We start from the raw sequence: 21,791 nt of genomic DNA on the forward strand, positions 1-21,791 counted from the left end.
AATTGTGAGGTCCATCTTCATGTTTATGTAATAATATGTTTACGGTATGGCAATTTGGTCTGCTGAAAACAATTTGCACGTAGATATATCAAATCAAAATAAGGGACTAAAGTTGATCTGCATTAAAAGCAGTGCAATAGATGCTTAGTGACATAAAGGAAATTATGCTCTTTTTTTTTGATAGTTTGTCAAATTTGCATCAATTTTTGTGTGTGAGAGATAGCGATAATGTGTTCATATGTTCTTTTTTCTTTTAAACAAGTCTAAAGTAAGCCGGTAGGGAGGATGAAGGAAAAAATGTTCTTTACCATTGATTATGTATGTGTCCTGTTCATGTTTTTGGATTGCCATAGCAACATCATTCTCTGTCAAACACATTCTCGCTTGCAGTTGACACCCAATGAAGTATGATTGATTGATGACGTGTTTGTTCTAATGCCCGAGTAGGGACGTGGTGAAGTTTAACACACATGCAGGTCCGTCCAATAGACTAGTACAGGAATTAAAACAGAACACCTTTCTTTTCAGCAGGTTGATACACCAACACAATAACCCACTCTGACCTGATTGGTTTGAAAATTGGTTCAGGGCCCCATTTCATAAAAAAGATATAATCGATAGATAATCGATAGATTTTCTTACCACACAGGCTACCATAGATTATATAATATAACTCTTCATAAAACAGGGTCCAGAATTATGAATACTCCAACTTCTATTATAAAGTAAGATCTTGTTTATGTGTGGCTATAAGTGTCAAGGTTGTATGCAGACAGGTGTGTTTATTGCTTCATATCAAATTAACTTGTTTTCTTTATTAAGTATCAGTATACCATTGATATTGTGTGAAATATAGTACAAACCAGTTATTAATGATAATGTTACAGAGAATGATTCCATAACCAGATTGCCTATGGGGGAATTTTTAATTATTTTTTCCCCCTGGCACAGACTGACTCTATTTTAATCTTAGATGTGCACCAAAAATGTGAAATTGTCTAAAATCTCATTAAAAAACTGCAGCCAATGTTTGGCGCAACACAATTTTGATGATATAATAATGTTATAAAAAAAAATGTCAGTGGTAGTGTAAACATATACGGCTGTATCTTGATAAATACCAGTTTGATACATTTGGACTCAGAAGTTAACCTTTGTCATGCCACAGTGTCATATAATTGATTCAGTGCAAGTACATTGTATTGCCCAAGTTTGTTCCAGTGTGTGTGTGTGTTTGTTGAGGTCTATGTCTGGTCTTCTGTCTGTCTGTCTGTCCATTGTACCTCCATTATGGGGATCGTACAGTTTTGGTTGAGACCTAATTTCAGGTTTCTAACATTTTTTGATGAGATAATGAGAAACCTCTTCACAAAAAAAAAAGAAAAAGAAATATGAAAGAGCATATAATTCTATGAGGAATTCAACATTTATTTGATGAAAATTGGTTTTTAAATGGCTGATATATGTACAAAATAGAGCTATTCTAATAAAGTGTGGGACCCACACTTTATTACGATCACTTTGTTTTACTTTGTTTTTTGATGTTTCAGTCATTCCACACCTGATTTTCATCAAATAAACTTTGAATTCCTCTTAATAGGGTTTTCTCTGTACTATATCATTTGTTTCTTGGTATGTCACAAAAAGTTAAAAGCTCGATTCTCATCTCCACCAATACTGTACCATCCCTTTAACATTCTAAAGGAACAGAGTTTATTTTGTAACTTTCTCTTTCTAGAAGTGGAAACTTGCTTCTATGTTGCATGTTGCTCATTTGGTTGTACTTAAATAGTAAACGTGCACTACTTTTATGTGAATGTGAGCATTACACACTGATTTTATTTCACATCTTTTATAGTGTATCTACACGTGTACATTGATAAAGTGTGTGACCATTAATGTCCTTGGATGAATAGACAGATTTTTGTTGATGTTTAAACACAATTGCAGATCCCCCTATGAACTGTTTGTACTGTAGATCATACTGCTCCCCCCCCCCCCCACCTCGTAATGGAATATTTTTGAGCCCTTTGTTGTTCATATGCTATAAAGGTTTCAAAAAATGCACAGACTTTTTTCTTGATGTTTTGAATCTCTTCAAGCCAAGGAGAATCAGATCCATTTTATTTTCCCTGCGTCAAAGTATTCAGGTGTTTTTTTCCCCTTTTTCATGCTTCAATACTTAGTCCCTGAAGATATTTCTTTGTGATGAAAACTGTTCTATTCTGTGGTTTCATTTTATTGCACGTATGGAATGATTGGTATGCAGTGTTAAATTTGTATTCATTTTAGTAAAAAAAAAAGGACAGACAAAAGGACAGACTTTGTTTCTGCTGCCAGCATTTAATAGTGTCTCATATTTGAATAAGAGTTCTACCACATCAAAGAAACAGTTCAGGGTTTGGAATTATGTGAAATACATTGTATTGTTAGGATGCCCATAGAGGAGTACCGTCGAATAATGGAATTGTATAATGAACATACACACTTCAGTGAACATGCATAGCGAGGGACTGTATATTACAAATGAATAAATGTTGACTTTCATGTACATAGAACCATGCCAAACAATTGATGACAGCTGCTCTTATTCTGCAAAGCAAGGGTGCATAATAGAAACTACATGTAGTCTGTCTATAACCTCAAGGTACAATCAATTCATAGAAACATTCAAACTCAATGTTTTTAACCAATTCTAGTAGAGAAAGAGGGAATACCATGTAGCCAAGTGTACACTGACAAAGCAAGATTTTTATATGAGAGTGGTATTCAAACATGGTTCGTACAATCTTCATCAGCCCTTATACTGTAGTTTGAATTGGCAAGTTTGTAAGATAGTGTCAAATCTTGGAATTGCCCAGAAGTCATAAACTCAAAACAGCTATTCTAAACATTTTGTTGTTGTCAAAATCTTACTAATGTGTGTTTGTTATTCTATCATTCATGTTAAAAAAAATAACTGGGAAAATACATACACACGCTCTCACACACACACACACACACACACACACACACACACACACACATAAAAAAAAAAAAACCAAGCTTTGAATTTTATTTAGGGTCATTTTTTTTTTTTATCTTAGACCAATATAATGGTAATAAATGGCAGTAAAGAGTGGCATATTATTGTTAACCAAGGGGGACCTGGAATTTTTGTTGCTAGGATTTCTGCATTGAGCAGAATTGTGCTCAGTGTTCCATAAAACGATAACATCTGGATAGTTTTCTGTGATGACTATGTATTCATCGTCTTGGCGCAAACCCAGTGGTATTTTGCTGTTGTTTTTGTTGCAAAAACAAATCCACCTTCATAGAGAAATTGAGCCAAAAGAAAAGGGGGAAATTTGGAGAGTTTTTAGATCTGTCTAGAAGTGATAATGCAAACTCTGCAACATGATAGATGCATGCAGATACCAACTGACAGAGGATCATTTTGCAGTATTAGCCCACTGATTCTTTTTGACATCTGCCTCAGTTAATATATCGTGCAAACAAAGAAATGGTAGGAAAGAATGTATTCTTGTATGGAAGTGCGCCCTTTTGCATTTGATGGGAGAAAAATGAGAAAACCGTCACATGAAATTTTTCATTTTTTTATCTTTTTCCATTTTTTTTTTTTAACATGGGAGCATCACATGATGCAAGGATAATCTTAATACGTGGAGACAAGCTTCTCTGCTTGACCTTATTTGCTCAAGGCTAGACCAGGTTGTAATGACCCAGCTAGGATGAATCTGCCGGTATCCGGTGACGGTAATTACTCACACGTGATTACCTGCACCTGTTCTCGGTGAAGTATCCATTTCACTTATCGTCCCACGAGAATAACAAGCTCGGATGAGATGACACGGTATCATAAAAGCCGAGACATCTCGTAAAAACTCTGCCGTGGTAATCTTATTTGTACATTATTATGAAAAATGTAAAGTTTTATTCTTATTGGAACAAAACAATTATTTTGCATCTGTCCATGCATACGTCAAATCAAGTGCAAGTTCAAACTTACGTCAGATTTGATAAGAAAATTAATGATGCATGCAATATGGTTTTAGTGAGTATATGAATAAGAGCATTTCCATGGTAACAAGCAGATGTTAATTCAGTCTGTACATTTGACACCACCATCAAGTTACTGATGCATGCACAAGCAAATCCAATACACCTAGGCGGATCCCAATTACAAGTATTGTTTGGTATTTCCCTAGTAACAAGCTGTGCATGCGCAAACGATTCTCAGTGACCTCCCTCCCTACCCTACCCTACCCTACCCTATCTGACCCCCACCCTTTCCCTACCTGTATTCCAACCCCACCTCACCCTATCCCATCCCATGCCCACCCCTGCCAAAGTTAACAGTATTTTGCATACAAGTTTCTCAATGATTAATTGCAGTTGTGACGATGAAACTGTAACAATATCAGGAAGTCGTGTATTAGATTTTATAGAGCTGGATTTTGTCCTTTTCCAGGTGTGTAAATGCAACGTATTTACTGATTATGTGTATTACAAATGAAAGATGTTGTAGTTGCCATTGATATGAGACTTTCTTTCCCATCATTTTTTTTTTAAGTACTGCACAACAAAACAGAAAGCAGTTTTAAATTTTCTCCCCCCCCCCCCAGAAAAAAGAAAAAAAAAAGAAAAAGAAAAAAAAGAGAGACTACATTAAAACTGAAGAAATGCTGCTCTCTTTTTCCCCCAGTGAAAGTCCTTGTCTATCCTGAAATAATGATGTCAATTTATGTTCATGCATGGCTGAACTGTCATCTGATTGGCAATAAAAAAACATTGTTTTGGAATGGTGTCTGTGCATTTTAGTGCAACCCTAATGTAAAAGAGTATTGCATTTATCTAAAATGTTCATGATTTAAACACATCTTTCAATGCACTGGACTATGTTTATGTTGTAATCTGCCAAAGTGATGCCCTAGCATACCAGTCTAGCCAGGTATTCCTCTATCTCAACCTGCATCAATGGACAAATGTTTGTCGTACAAGCACCTCCTTGTCGGAATCAATGTTTACCCTTAATCAGTCGTGACTGGATTGAAATGTTTCACAAGTTTGTTTGAAATATATACGAAGAGGAAGGGGTGATGTACATTACTCTGAAGATTTGTTAATGCAAAAATCAAATCAGATTTTTTATTACGAAGATTCTTTTAATATTTTGTAACACACAAATTCTGTGTACTTCGATGTCTGTCGAAAAACATCTGTAAATGAAATAGGGTGTGTTAATCGAAACATTTTTATGTGGCATTTCAATTATTCATTGAAGATGAAGTAAGGTTCATTGTTCAGAAGTTTGTTATTTTGAAACACACAAATTCTACGGTACGTAATCCAAGAATAAAATTCAGATCTTTAATCTAGATATTTGTGGTGTTATTCTAAAGGTTTGATAGTCCGAAAATTAAATGAGGTTCATAAATTCCAAAGCCTTGTTAGTCTGAAAATGAAATAAGGTTCATTATTCATAAGGTTCATTTATCCAAAAATGAGATAAGGTTTGTTCTTTTGAAGGTTCATTAATCTGAAAAAGATGAAAGGTTCATTGTCGTGAAGGTCTGATAATTAAAAATGGAAGAAAAATAAAAAAGGTGCGCAGTATTGAACCTTAAAAATTGCAAACCATATTTTATTTTTGGAAGAGCAAACCTTGTGTTAAATAAATCTTGCAAATAACGAAATGTAACCAAAGGAAGAGAGGGTTGAGCTTTTGAAAAGGACATTCTCCGGACACAGATACATTGCATGGTAGTTTCAGTTGAGACATAATTCTACTTATCTTCTTCACACATTTATGCATGAGTTAGTAACAGCCATTTATTTATGCATTCATTCATTTATTCATTCATATGTTTATTTATTAATTATTTAGTTAATTAATTAATTTGTTCATTGATTTATTCATTTGTTCATTAATTCATTCATCATCTATCCGTCAATGAATTCATTGTTTCATATCATCTCATTTTGCTTTCAGTTTAAAGGCAGCAGTCATCTTAAGAATCACATTGAGAAATTTCAGAAGGCAATTGGTTTATCATGATTAAAAAATAAATGGATATGTGAAAACACACAGGATCATGAGTTGAAGAAAAGTCTTCTACGACTTGTGTGCACATTAACATGATTGCCAAGAAGTCAACTGTGTCTGAAGATGACTTAAGATACATTGCACTTCTTGTCCTGTGAATAGAAAGAAATACCAGTGAGTCTTGACATCTTATTTGCAAAGTCAAGAGTGTCTTGCCCATTTACCAATTGACCTTAGCAATCTGATAGATATGTTTGTTTTCTTTTGCTTTAATACTTCCAAGTAAAGTTCTTTGCCGAAAAGCAGAAAGCACCTATTAAATGTCAAGAATCAATGCAATGCAAGAACTACTAGGGAAAAAGAGAGGATAACTGAAATATATCTAATGATCTTATGGGTATACCTTGCTCTTCTGGATAAGAACAGACTTTGTGATGTCTTCATCTTTGTGCATTCTTGTTCAGATGTGTCCGAGCAACCAGGTTTAAATGGAATTTGCAGTGTTTGCTTCTTTTTCTTTTAGATTTACTTCTTAATGGTAGTTTAGTTGTCGTCTTTAAGCAAACTGTGAAGTTGGCAACACACACATGCAGTAGTTCCTGATGTATTTGTATTTTGTCTTATCAGTGTTTGTATTTGCCCCAGTTTTCCCCTCAAAATATCCCTGTCTCTTGATTTTAATCATTACGTGATGTCGTCTGTACAGTCATGTTTGGAACACACCATTCTTCCACCCCTCCCCCCCCCCCCCCCCCCCACACACACATGGAATAATGTTGCTGCTTGTTACTATATGTACATACTATCTGCTATAAAATGGTATAATTTCATACTTGTCGTACGTATGCTAGTACAGAAGGAGAAGAAGATTTAATAGGATTTGTATTCATTCAAAACTTCATTCTATTTGTCCATTCAGGACCAGCCTTGAATCTCAGAGGTACATGGCTAATACTTTGCTAGCAGAAGAGATCACAACTGTACCATTTTTTTTCATGCATTAGTATTCAAAGGAAATGAGTCATGCACATTATGCATCAAACTATGACTTTGTTTCTGAATATGGATGTATTCTTTTCTCAATCATTGTTTTTTTGTGAAAAAATCATTGTGTCATATAAAACCTATTAAATGTCTTATCTAGAAACCACTGAAATGCTTTTTTTTTGATTGATGACAACAATTATTAGAGTTGCAGTTTTTATTATGTCTGAGAACATTTCATTTACCATATGAGGTTCTCACATCCTATAGACTTTGGACATTTTGATATATAGAGAGACAAAGAGTTAATCCCTGTATTGCTTTTTTTTTCAATGTCTTTTTCCAGAATAATGCAATATTACTGAAATGACCTTGTGTAGAAATGAGATGTAATGTACTTTTGCCTGTATTATTGAGCTCATTATGACTCTTAAATTTATGAATCTTTTGGAAATATGCTGGATGCTTGAGGCAGTATGTGGTGCAAACTAGTGAATTATCTCTCCCACCTACCTACCTACCTACATGTACCTACAAACAAATAAATGACATCAATGTGTTATGCCTGTGATCCTGTAAAAGTACTAGTAATTGATGTAGTTGAAGATCTGTTTTGAGTGTGTGTGTGTGTTGCTACAATGTATCACAATGTGTCACAATGCTATGTTTTTGTACATGCTTATATAAGCACGGCAATGTAATGTTTTGTGTACAGTTTGTCTGCATGCTCAAATGTGCGTCACTTCATCCGCGTCACTGTCTCTTACCAGCAAAATTATGTGATTTACGACTTCTGTTACAGATGTAGAAATTGTGCCATAATTCATCATTAGAATCCCTTCTATAGATTTTTCATCAAAACTCAGATGTATCTGCCATATGAGTGCATGATCTGTCAATTCTGCAAATTTTTTTTTTCAATTCAGTACTGAAATCTAAAGCTATTTTATCATGATTGCAGTCACAAGTATCCAGAAGTAGGCTTTCTCACAAGCCTTCTCAGTTTCCAACCTGTATTTCATATTTTCATGTGACAATAATGATTATGATATTACACAGATCAATGTCATTTCTTATTTGGCCCCTTTTTTGTATATCAATGTACGTCTTTATTGTTTCTATCGGGGTAACAAATTTTGCTATGTCTGATATTGATAAGGTGTGACATTTTGTGGATTTCCTAAAACTTATAATTGGACAATATTATCAAGACTAGTCAGGAGAAGTTTCCCACAGATGCAGTAAACCAAACAGTTTAAACAAATATCCATTCTTGCAGAATGTTGGCCTTGCAAAGCAGATATGCTATTGCTTTCATGAAGACCATATGAAGACAACAATTATGATTGTATTTTCATTTTTTAAAAGAAAATATAATGCAACAAGGGCAGTATTGTGAATGAGATATGGCCTTTCTTGTGGATTTTATTTTTATTTTTTGAAAGTCTTCTGAGCTTTCCCAAGGAGAATAAGCATCTTTTAAAAAAATCCGGCAACAGCAAAAAAAAAAAAAAAACGACCGAAAACAACTTCCGCCTTGGATATTTTCAGGAAACTGAAGACTGAGCTGTACGAGCTCCGCAAGAAGTCGGCCATCAAGGTCGACGACGAGGAGGCGGCTGCGGCTAGCAGCAAGAAGGTCTGCGCCCGGTGCCGCGAGCCCCTGGGGGCACTCATCAACTCTGGCGAGGTGTGCCCAAAATGCCAACAAAAGGTCTGCACTAACTGCAAGGTGGTTCTCCCCATGACCAAGAAATGGCTGTGCACCATCTGCAACAAACAACTGTGAGTTCACCCTGGTCTTCGTTTTGCCAAGAATGCCAAGAGTTTTGCAGCAGCAGCAGGGATCCCGCCAGCGCATATCACCCTTGTCAAGCGTGAGCTTTGAAGAGACAATTGCCGACAAGGGTAAAACTTGCCGACAAGGGTGATGCCATGCGTGAACTTGCTCGGGCGAGCTCAGTTTACGGCCCGCGCCTTTGCTTCTGATGATTATCTGGCTGGAAGAGAAGCTAGAATTTGAACAGAGCAGCAGTTGACAAGCGCATAAAGTTATCCACACAGATCGCAACAGCGCGGCTCTACATAGCACACCATGTACTCGCTCACGGTCGTGATCTGATTCGCGATCAACGCACGCAGCAGTTCGAAGTTGCACGATACAGACAGCCGCCTGCCTTCGCCCTCCGCTCTTGTGTGTGTGATATGCATGTGAGATAGGGAGAGAGGCTGAGGAAGGCTGACACGTGCTCCCTTGTTGTTACGCTTGTTGTAGGTTTACGCAAAAACAGATGATTTTATGATATGCATGCCCATTAAGGTTGTATTTTTTGCTGCCACTTTGGTTTGTTTGTTCATTTGCCTGTTCATTTCAGGGATGTTGGGTTATTTTCTGTTTCCAGCATGTATCACCCCCTCAATACAATACAATCTCTTCAAACATTTTAATGAGAGATAACTTTGCCCCAAAATTGCTGAAATTTGCTGAAATATGTACCCTCTTACTTTGGAAATGCCAGTAAAAATTGTTTCATCCCCAAATGAGCTAAGAGCCAATTTTAAGCATACTGTATTCAAGTATAGAGTGTATCATCAGATAGAGCAACACAAAACCTTTTCAGTGATACCTTGCTTATGACATAACAAGGAATGTTTTTGAAGTTACTAAAAGTATTCTGTATCTTTTAGCAGCTTTAATAACAAATATATCAACTTAACATGCCAACTTAGCAGAAATGGAGTATGCTTATTTGGCAGTAAGAATACTATATATTTCCTCCTCTATTTCCATGAAAATGAGGCATGTTGGTTACATGGATAGACATTTGGTAAATGATTGTCAATATAAGTGAATCGTTTCATGGCAGTCGGAGTATTCCAGGGAGATTTTGTTTTACAGTGAATTTTGGTTGACAATTTGCATTCTGAGCAAATTTTACGAAATGTTTTTTCCCACATGTTTTTAAAACGCAGTGATACCAATTAGAATATTGTGTGCAAATGATATGAAATATTTTTAGTAATCCTCACTTATCCAGTGGCTGACGCATAAGTCATTACTGAACCACCTTCGTCTAAAATATGCATTACAACATGGAATGAAATAATTGCCCTCTGTGCTAATGTATAGGTATTTTGCTGACAAACCAAGGTGTTATATGTCATGCTTGTTTTCAAAATGTCTTCTGCAGACAAATCCGCCTGGAGTCTGGTCACGCATTTGGTCCCTGGAAGGAAGGCAAGGAGGAACTCTATGGCACTGATCTGGTCAGGGCCTCCTTGCAGAGGTCCAAACTCGGACAGGACCCCGACGTGATAATCACCAGCGCCCCACTGCAGATAAGCCCCTCCGACTCGGGCTACAATGGCCGCATCGCCAACGCCTCGTCCATGGGCGAGAGCGGGGACCTGAGCGGCGGCTACGAAGACGACGAGGACTACACCAGCGACAACAGCTACCAGCAGAGCACGCTGTCCGGCGTGGAGAGCATCGGACCGAGCGTCTCGCAGCGCGGCAGCTTGTCCCACCATCACGGCCTGGATGACCACTCCGCCACAAGGTATGATTCTAGCACTCCGAGTAGCCCCTGGCTCTCGCCGCACGTTCCGCGCCGCCGAGCTCCCCGGGGGGTGGACGACATGTCCACGCCCCCGGCGTCAGAGACCGAAGACGGCCGGGGCAGGCACTATAGGAAGAAGCGGGCCCCACGTGGGGGCGATAGAGAAGGCAGTGATAGGGGTAGCACGCCATCATCACAGGCAAACTCTGCCGCATCATCACCCTCCTCATCGCGAGCTCGTGGTCCTAATCACCCATCTCCTGATAGATCGCTTGTGGCTTCCACACAGGGGTCAGGTCAAAGGTCAGACAGAGGTCATGCACATTTTACCACAGCGCATCTCCTTTTTCTGTACTCATATACTCTTCGCTTGAAAAAAAAAAAAGGAAAGAAAAGAAAATGAATAGAAAATATCTGCACCTGCTGCTGACACCAAAATGACCATATTCCTCCCACTCCAATATCTCTTAACCCCTCTCTCCACACCCCTTCCTACCTGCTCTACCATCATCTTGCAGAGCTGGCAAATCCACCTAAATTATTTCAAGGGACTCCCTAAAAAAATTCATATCTCTCTCATGTCTTATCACAGAGAATATTGAAATAATCCTGATTTTGGAATTCATTTTTGCCAATTGAGAATAGATGCATTAACACCCAAGTATCTCTTCGATTGCCGTTACGTTCAGACAGTGATCTTTAACCTAACTTCGAGGATAAGCTCTATGGGGTGCCAAATGTTGCACGGTCAATTTCGCCATGAAATTAGCAATTTTGCTGACGGAATTGACCGTGCTATACTTGGCGCTCCATAGAGCTTATCCTCAAAGTTAGCTTATCCTTGAGATTAAGGATCACCCTCTGAACCTAACTGATGTGGGAGTAGTGCCAGCTCTGTAATTACCTTTCTTCTCCTTTTTCCCAGCTGTCAATTCTGGACTTCCTGTGGCAAATCCACAACATTATATCTCTTCTAGAGACAAAACAAAAATAAAAAAATAGAAAGAAAGAAAAAAAAAACCCAAGAAATATATATGCTGCATTAGAGCCTGATCAGTCACATACCAGAATTCTGTACAAAGGCTGGCAAAGAGACTGTCTGCAAATACAGAGAAGATAGGATTAGTGAGAGCTAGCAGTGCGATTCTTTTAACTTGCATAATGGAAAAGGGCTGCTTGTGGCATAAATGGAGTAACAATTTTGCTTTGACATTTTTGCTTGTATGTGCACATTTGTGCACTTTTTTTCTTTATTCTATATGGGAGGCTTCCCTCTTTCCTTTGCTCTGATATAGATGTTTTTATATTGTGAAATGTGACTCAAGGGGAAGATGGAAACAATATGCTGCATTAAGGATAAAATGTAAATGCATTTTCTATGATGGCTTTGAATTTTAAAGTACAAGGCAACACAAAATACTAATATCTGATCTCGTGATCTTCAAAGGCATGTCTGCACATAGTGGGGGATTCTGCGGAAATTCTGTCCCTTTCTGTTGCAAAACCTTTCCTCAGTGAGAACAGCGCTCCCTCTTGGTGATCTTTCCTTATTGGAGAATGAAAGGGAAAGAAGGAATTAGAGGGATGAGCGCTAACAATGCCTGCCTTTAATTGCAATTGTTGATGAAGCATTTCTTTAATGTTATACTTTATTGAAAGAAGAATAGCTCCCCCTTGTGATGATTGTTGTGTAGTTGACAAAGTACGCTATCAGATGATCTGAAGTGCAGTCATGCAGCACATCTCCAGATAATCTTCTTCCATCTGTTCAGGGGACTCTGTTCATTCTTTTGCTGCTCTCTGGTTCAAGGGCTGTAAAAACAGAATAGCTCCCTCTTGAGACAAGACTCTTACAAGCAGTGAAGATTGCCGTGTGGATGGATGGATTCAGGGTACTCTGGTTATTCTTTTGCCGCTCTCTGTTACAGGGCTCACACGGGTCAATAATTCCCCATAGAGATGTTTGTCAAAATTCAAAATTAAAAAAAAAATCTCTAAAATAGATGGGAGAAATGAGGTGTTTCATCTTCACTTACCTGGATAAGTGAGATATACCCTTTCATCCATCGAATTCCCAACTTGGTTTCTTCAGCTCAAACTCTGGCCAAGGGTCCGCAAAGCCAGACTACGAGTTCTTTTCTCTCAAAAAAATCACACATTTTCTGTACATGCACCCAATGAAATATAGTCCCTTCAAATTCCATGAGAAAAGCTTTCATCTTCCAACCAAAATGCAGTTTGTAGACGAATTCATACTCAATATCTGCAGCTTTTCAGTTTTTTGCCAAACTGCATTATTGATTTTTAATTAATTTTTTCTTCATTCATTTTGGTATCTTTGGTACAAATTTGTGAAGGGGTCTGGGACATTCCATTTTATTTACAGGTGTGAGCCCTACAAGGACTGTAAAATGGAATAGCTCCCTCTTGTGACAAGACTCTCACAAACAGTGAAGATTGCTGTTTGGATGGTGGTATGGGTTCAGGTACTCGTTCCATTCTTTTGCTGAGCACTCTATGTTGCAAGGGCTGTAAAAAAAGAATAGAGACGAGATCCTGCAAACACAAAAAATTGTCGGTGTGTGGAAGGTTTGTTTGTTCCTTTCTGATTTGGCATTAGCTACTAGTCGGGATTCTGTCATTAGAACAGTTGCAAGAAACAGCACCCTCTATAGACTGCATACTTGATTGTCAAAGAAATGTAGCAAAATGTGGAACAACACCTGGGGCCCATTGCATAAAAGTTACAATAATGGTAACTTTGCCATCCAAAGGTGACTACCATGGTAACAATACTCAACAGCCAATCAAAATCAAGAATTCCATGGAAGTTACCATAAATGTAACTTTTACGCCATGGGCCCCTGTCGGTTAACTATGCAAACTGAGTGTACACTTGTATGTTTCTTTGCAGATGTAAGAAACAGCAGGAAATATTTTGTGTCTTTTCACGCAAATTCTAAATGCCACGTGCTTTACAAAAGTACAGTATACACCACATATTTTGCAAGATTTTTATTTTCTGAATTTTGCAAGTCTGTTGTCATTCAGGAATTTGACAACACGCTAAAGTATTAACTCTGATCCCGACATGAATGTGAGGTGTATGCATATGTTTCCCCGTCCATTACTGTACCCCGTGCTTGTGAACCCATCCACTCGCAAAATTGTCCGAAAGTCCCGATCCACTAAAAATTAGACTCACTAGATAAATGGCGTATCAACTATTTCATAGCAGGTTTTCAATAACAATGCATAAGAGAGACAGTCAAAAGATATTCTGTGTGCAGCTCTTTGAAATGTTTTGAAATCATTTTCATGAGAGGTGATTATGGATCGTAGGGAATGATTAAAATTTCAGTGGTACAAAGGTATGATTTGGAATTTGGGGTCAATTTCTAGTATAAACTGATCAATTGGAAGTTTCGTCTTCCTTTCTTTTTGTGTGTTTTCTCGTGCTCAGTCAAAATATCTTTCCCAGGAAATTGTGAGATAAGAATGGATAAGAATTTTAAAGATACAGAAAAATAAACCTGATTTTGTTTTCTTCTTCTTCCATTGATTTTGTGAAGCAGCATTATTAACCCGTTGAAGAGGACGAGTCCCGAGTATACTCGAGCAGGTGTCTATAGGAAATATGTGTCGCAGCAAAATCAAACCGTCCTCAATGGGTTAAGTTGCTCGTGGGGATTATATAGATCCCTTTTACTTGATAGTCCTGTACAATTTCAGGTCAAAAACCCAGTCATCATTATTGTTGGAAGTGATTTTCATTGCTGTATGCATGTACATGTATGTCAGAAAGAATCATCTGGCCAGCTATGTGTAGATTGAAATGGAATGGGCCAAATGATAGAATTCAGCACAAGTCTGTTCCCCCGCCCCTCTTAGCAGTAAAAATCCTTGAGCTTACCCTTTATTCTATGCTGTCTAACATCAGCCAGCCCCACCCCCTTCTTTCAAAAAGACAATAACAACAACAACAACAAAATCTTGTGCATGTTTAAAATCACCCCATATCACTCACTCCCCATGTGGAAAGATTTCAAAGGAGAAGAAAAAAGTAATTTGAGAAGGAAAAAGAAATCTGGCTGAGGAAGCTGTTTACCCATCAATGGCTGTAAATTGCACAAAATCGCCATCATCCGATACTTTTTAAAGGTTTCTGTTAGTTTCCACACTCTGGATAGGTCAGTCAGGAATGACGGATTATCTGATAAGTACCTCCCTGGCTGCAATGGATGAAAGAATCTAATTCTTTTCATTGCTGTTAAAAGTACTCCTGGCTCTTTAACAGACAGTTTTTGCTTACAGGTTTTGTTTTTTTTTTTCATTTGGATCCTCCTTTAAACCTGTCTATTCATCCTTGTATTTTTGGTAACAGACATATTTAAGATGCTGCTCAAATCCCACTCTTTCAAGGCAGAAATTATGCTAGTTTTTTTTTTTTTCAGTCAAAAGATTTTCTTTTGAAGGAGAGTGTTTTACCCTATCCATTAGATATCAGTATGTATGAAGAAAAATGTATGTGCACCATCAAAAGCTTTGTATGATGATGTAAGATGCTCAACTCAGAAGGCATTTGAGCCCACCTAAGTGTTTATGTGTTTGTTTGTAGTTGGTTGTTGTTGGTTGTTTTTTGTTATTGTGAGTTCCTCAATATTTCCTCAATGTGCAGTCATGAATTCTTTCAATAAAAGTTGACCTTTTGACTGAAACTGGGACACCACGGTACACATAGTTAATCCGTTCTGCCGAAAGGCAAGAAATCTGCAATCAGTTTGTGTGACGTGATAAAGTCGATCAGCTGCAGGCAACCTTTCACTATTTTTCACTTTCAATGAAACTAGTTCTCTGCAACAGCTAAATCGTTTAAAGGCATTATTAACCATTTGCCGATGAAACAAAAACCCAGCTTTAGTGCTTCAAAATAGTTCTAAAATGTGAGTTAGGGACAGAAACAACCACTGTATAAAAGTAAATGTTAATCAGTATCATCGATGTAAAGTACTGTTAAATTTACAAAATTTGATAATAGATAATTTTATAATAAACTTGTTTCTAGACAAAACCGTTGACAATTGTGGGTTATCAAGGAAAATAGTGATATCTACTGAGAATGTATAATGTATGCTTTATCGCGAATACTTATATGGTGGGATGTTTTGTGATACAACTGACCTACACATAATATGCATCAAATGTGATAACTTGAACATTTTTTAAATCACTGCTCCCGATGGCAAACAGTACCTTTAAAATTCTTGCTGAAAAGCAAGCAATCTTTTATTAGTATTTGATTCATCTGACAGGATAAATCCTAAGAGCACAAGGTGAACCTTCCTTACCCTGCTCCACTTTCATGAAAACTAGCACTTTACAATCGTTTATTCTGTGAGTCCTTGCTGTAACAAGAAATGTCATAAAACCAGAAACATTCCCAGAAACATTCCCGGCATGAAAGTTTTGCGAATTGGAGCCAATAGCCTTTGTCTTGGCATGAATGGTTGGCAAATTGCCACTGGCATTAAACACATTGGGTAGACGGGACACTTTTTTTATGCCTCCGCTACGAAGTGGTGCCAGAGGCATTATGTTTTCGGGTTGTCCTTCCGTCCGTACTTACATACAATGTACGTACGTACAAATTGTACGTCCGCTTTCGTTTACGCGATAACTTGAGTAATATTTACTGGAATTTTACCAAACTTGATCCAAGTATGAAGTATGATGGGGCAATTATTTTGATTAGATTTTGGGTGAAATTGGCTAAAGGTCAAAGGTCAAGGTCAAATCATGAAATTGTATCTGTAGTGTTTACGCGATAACTCAAGACTGGATGGAGCGAATTTCACCAAACTTTGTCGGAGGATGATGTATGATGGGACAATTACTTGATTAGTTTTTCAGTGAAATCGGACAGAGGTCAAAGGTCAAAGATCAAGGTCAAATCCTAAAATTTATCTGTTTATGTGATAACTCAAAACTGGATGAAGTAGCTTTCACCAAACTTGGTCCAAGGATGATATGATGGGACAATTAGTTGAATAGATTTTAGTGACATTGGCAAGAGGTCAAAGGTTAAAAGGTCAAGGTCAAATGCTACAAATGTTGCAATTTCCCCCATATCTATGCAATGCCCGAAGGTATTTTCTTGAAACTTGGTGTGGACATGTACTACTGCGTAAAGATTCTCCAGAGAGTTTCATGTCATAAGGTCAAAGGTCAAAAGGTCAAAGGTTAGGTGAAAATGTTGCAATATCACTTTTCTCGCAAATGGTTCAATGTTTTTTTTCGTGGAACTTGGTACATACGCATGTACTGTCTGGCAGGGATTATGTAGGGAATTTAGGGGTCATGGGTCAATAGTCAGGGGTCAAAGATCAAGGTCAACTCCTTAAAATTTTACTATTTCCCTCATATACTAGTATGCAATACTTGCATTATTAGTTTCAAAACTTAATACATGTATGCATTACCTAATGGAGATTTTCTGGGAAACTTCCAGCCAGAAGGTCGAAGGTCGAAGGTTAAGGGTCAAAGGCCAGTTCTCAATGCCCCCCCCCCCCAAAAAAAAAAAAAAAAAAAAAAAAAAAAATCTATTTTGTACCGTCATCACACTCTTTCTTCATACCTTGGAAATTACTCAATGCATAAACTTCCCCAAAATTCCCCAAATATGTGTACCTGCACTCTTAGAAAATTATAGCAAACCCAGTTCAAGACATTTCTGACAAACCTGTCATTTCAATATTTTGCCAGTTATGTGAAACTGTCATGGATCACACATTGTGAAGACATTGTACTATACGCCTATTGGGAGACTCATGCATTATGGCGGAGGCATCAGTTGCCACAGAGACATTTCTATTTTTTTTTGGGTTTTTTTGCATGCATTTTTCTTTCGTGAATCATGGCTGCTTGCGAAATTCAGGAAAGTTTCATGTATGTGAAAGTATCTGGATTTACATTTGTCTGCCAATAGGACTATTTTTTTTTTCCATCTGATGCCAATCTCTCTTGCCCTATCCCACATTCTCTTAAACCAGGTCCCCCCCCCCCCCATGTGGCTCTTTGCTGGCATGTTTTGACTTGACAGAAAGTCATCATGGTGGTGAAGATTTCAATTCTTGCACATCAAGTACACAGTCTTAACCAAGGGCTGCACACTAACCCATTTTTTCTACTGGTCCGACCTGTCTATCGGACCAGTATGTAGGCCCTACCCAGTTTTTCCATCTTTTACTGGTCTGTTCCCGAAAAAATTACTGGTCCGACAGTGATTTTTTTACTCGTCAGGGACCGTCGGACCAGTGCCAGTGTGCAGCGCTGCTTAACCCCTTCTTTTCTCCTATTACCCTCCCCCTCCCGTTCCATCCTTTCATCCCCTCCCTGGTCCCCCCACCCCACCTCCCACCACCTGTGATTCCTTCAAGTAGACCCTCATGCTACCACAATCAAATCTTAGCCTTTGTTTCCAACCTGTGACCCGGAACCCTGTGTGTGAGCTAAGACCTCGATCTGCTCTGCGCTTGCATGCATACAATTTTGTAGATAAATCCAACACTTAGATGCGCTGCTTTTCTGTATGTGTTTACCGCAAAAATACAAAAATTTGTAAACAAGTAAAAAAAAAAAATGCCCCAAAGCGTTGCATTTCTTGCTTGTACAAACATGCATACAAACTTGTTGCTTATGATTTTGTGAACATTGAATCGACCGTGCTTGTTGTGTACTGTGTGCCTGGATGCTGTGGTTATGACATACATGTACATAAAGAAAGATTTGCTTGTGGATAGTGTTACATTGTAAAAGCTTTGACTTTTTAAAAAATCTTCGAGCAGTGTATACTTTCATCCTTTATCTCTCTCCTGGTGGCTTAGTTATCTTTTCTTCTTCTTTTTTTTTTTGTCAGTATGTCTCTTTTTGAAGTGTTTTTGGTATGTCTGTCTGCAAAGAATTTATTGAAAAAAAATGTGATTTGAAAAGAATCAATGAAATGAACTAAACTCCACACATGTTTGCCTAAATTATGACAAATTTGTTTAGAGGAATCTAAGAGGACTTATTCATTGTCAGCTTATTGTCCAATCAGATAGGGGCCTATTATGAGAATACCTCTACGGAGCCTCTGAAGTTATGTGAGACCTCCACTTATCTCACACTGATTTCTACCAGACACCATTTTTAGGCCTCATCGTTTTATCATTTGTGAATTCAGTGTTTCCAAATCAGTGAATGATTTCAAAAGACCAGAGGCTTTCAGTGGTTAGGTTTTACCTTTTTACCTCGCCCCGGAAATTTCGCATTGGGAATCAAAACAGTTTGTGTCAATGCATTCGCTTTCAAACGGTTTTAGCACAGTCAGATTAATGAGGGAGTTGTTTGAATCTTGCTTATAGACTTTTGGCCCTAGCAAAGCTTTGTTTAGCACAGACTGGAGACCACTTCAATCGTAATGAATGGGCTGAGATGCTCAATTGCATCACCATTGTATCAGAGTGGTATACTCTGTTGGGTATTATCAGAAAAGGTCTGTCAGACCACCTTTGCAGCAAAGTTAACTCTCCAAGACCCAGACCCCCAAAATGCCATTGACATTGTACAGAATAAGGTCACCAATGGTTTTAACAGCATGGTTGAATAAGCTCTGCAAAATTTGACTGAAGGACATGGGTACAAAAAAGGGTAATAGAGGTGTTCAGGTCAAAGTTGGAACCTTGGTTTAATACCTTGATCTAATTCAAGTAGTACTACAATCTCAAATCAATGTACTGTGTTATATTTTTCATTTCAATATCATTGTAATCCACACCCACAGTAAGACTAGTATCTGTTGAGAACTGCTGCTGTATTTTGTCAGAGATGCTCTGTGATACATTTGACCTACACATATGCACCAAATGTGGTAACTCGACCATTTTTAAAATCACTGCTACCAATGGTAAACAATACATTGTGCCTTTAAAGTATCATGTTGCCCCCCCCCCCCCACTCTCATCTGCCTGCATACCACATGGGGATGCTTCAGAAGGGCTTTTTACACTTGTGTAAATTTTTGCTTAGTCCCGTACCAACGGTGGGGCTGGGGGGGGGGGGGGGGGGGGGGGGCCTTAGCCCCACCGTTGGTACAGGACTAAGCATGCCTTGGCCCCACCGTTGGTACGGGACTATCCTTAGCCCACTTTCTGTTTACATTCTTTTTTGCCAAAGTGGGCTAGCCCCACCGATAGTCCAGTACTATCTGGCCCTGCAAAATAGCAGGGTTAGCACCATAATTGCGGTGATAACCCGCAATTGCGGTGCCAAGCAAGCGAGTGTAAACAGAACGAAAAAATAATCCTGGGCTAAGCGAAAGAGACGAAGTCCGACCCCCCCTGACCAATCAGAAATGAGGTAATCAAGTGCTGCCGGTGCGTGCGTGTACATGTACAGTGCACAGCGTAATCATGAATATTCATGTGGTTTGGAAAGTACCGGACACAGAAATACGAGTGTAAAAAGGTCAATTTTCTCCTTAGCCCCGGACTAGAGCTTAGTACGGGACTAATTGGCGAGTGTAAAAAGCTGAAAAAATTGGTACGGGACTAACGATAGTCCTGGGTCAGAGAAAGTACGGGATTAAGAAACACAAGTGTAAAAAGGGCTTATAGATGCCAGAGTCCTAAAGTGCAATCAATTCAGTTGCAAACTGTGTCATTTTGAGAGAAATAACTGACAGGAGAATTGAGCACACATGTTGTCTAGCCTGCACATACCTTTTCCTCCTCCTCCTCTCTTAAGTTTGGGTGGGATATGTATGACGAAAGACAGGCAGTGTGGGAAAAAAAACTCCTACAAAAACACCTCCCCCCAAAAAAAAGAAAAAGAAAAAGGAGTCTTCAATTGCTAATGGCTTGTTTAAAGTGGACGAGCTCATGATGAAACCAGACTAGAGATAAAAATGTGAAACAGGAGTGAAAAATAAGGAGAAAAGTCGAGAATGAAAATAGAGGATTAGACAAAAGTAAAATTCCATGACATGCTCAGACTAGCATTGAAATCAAACCAGTGGAATAGTAGAGATTCCATTAAAACGAGACATAAACTGAGAATGCAGTAGAATTATTTGAAGTGTGAAATATTCTCATAGAGGTGATATCGGTCATAACCATGCACATGTTGTGGGGCAAATAAGATGTTGATTAGAATTGAGGTGGAATTTCAATATAATATCAGCTGTTTAGAGTGGTTGGTAACCAGACAGTCACTTGAGCCATAGAGACAATACTATGAATAGATTGAGATATTTTCTTAATCTCACAATTGTTTTAATGATGCATAAATCTGACATTGTATATATGCCAGTTTTATCAAGTATATATGCATTTTTGATTGTGCCAGAGTTATGACTGTTCTTTTCAGATCATATAGAGTTTGGCAAGTATGTTGGTTCATAGAGGGTCCAAATATATGGGTGAGATTTTGGTGGACGTAGATGATACCATCTACAATTGTAGGACCACCCAGGCAGGAGAAGGGAGTTAAGTAGGAGGAAGTAGTGAATATGGTCGTTACAGAGATCCTCCATTGGTAGAGTTATCAGTATGTAGTATTCCTATTGGCATCAACTTGAATCTGAAAGAGCCTTGCGTATACCAGATGTCATGATGTGCACCATCTCCCCTTTCTTCTCTGGTCTCCACAGGCAAGGAAAACGGGATGACGTGACTCTACAGCGCATTCCATCACAGAGTCTCTACTCCGACGAAGCAGGTAGGTGGACCACCAATTCTTGCCACCTTCTCTTCTCCCTCCCCTTTTTCTTCCAGGACCTGTCCTGTCAAGAGTCAAAATGCAAATGATGAAAACAGTGACCATGAGTGCATATTCTAATACCTTCTCAGTTCTTGATGTGAGCGCATTACATGTACAGTGTAAGAGATATTTCCACATGTCATGATTTGGGGGAACCGTACACTGTACATGTGCAGGGGCAGCTTTTTCCTTCTTCAATACGCTTTCTTTGATATCTATCGCTCCTTTGGCATACGTAAGATACTAACCACAGACAACTACATTTAAGTGCATCACCTATAAGGCACATAGAAGGGATGGAAATGTGTAACAACAGCTATGGGTTAAGTGCGGGTGTTGTCAGATTTTTTTCTCTCTTTTTTTTGTGTCTTTTGCGCTATTTCATCCTGTCATTTTATATTGAT

The 21,791-nt window shown here is 38.4% G+C and overlaps 1 protein-coding gene across 7 annotated transcripts in view; it reads left to right on the forward strand.

Moving 5' to 3' along the window:
- LOC139737330 (synaptotagmin-like protein 4) overlaps nucleotides 1–21,791 on the forward strand; it is a 113,990-nt gene that overhangs the window by 36,286 nt on the left and 55,913 nt on the right. For 4 of the 7 annotated variants that reach the window (XM_071648004.1, XM_071648007.1, XM_071648008.1 and 1 more), the window contains 3 exons: nucleotides 8,582–8,815; nucleotides 10,222–10,893; nucleotides 21,278–21,345. In XM_071648004.1, coding sequence (XP_071504105.1) covers nucleotides 8,582–8,815; nucleotides 10,222–10,893; nucleotides 21,278–21,345 — 974 coding nt within the window. The remainder of the gene's footprint in view (nucleotides 1–8,581; nucleotides 8,816–10,221; nucleotides 10,894–21,277; nucleotides 21,346–21,791) is intronic. The other 3 variants (XM_071648009.1, XM_071648006.1, XM_071648005.1) reach the window with 2 other exon arrangements.

Source organism: Diadema antillarum, unplaced genomic scaffold, assembly GCF_040938485.1.
Source record: "Diadema antillarum isolate AM-2024a unplaced genomic scaffold, OU_Dant_1.0 seq00000689_RagTag, whole genome shotgun sequence".
NCBI classification, from domain to species: domain Eukaryota; kingdom Metazoa; phylum Echinodermata; class Echinoidea; order Diadematoida; family Diadematidae; genus Diadema; species Diadema antillarum.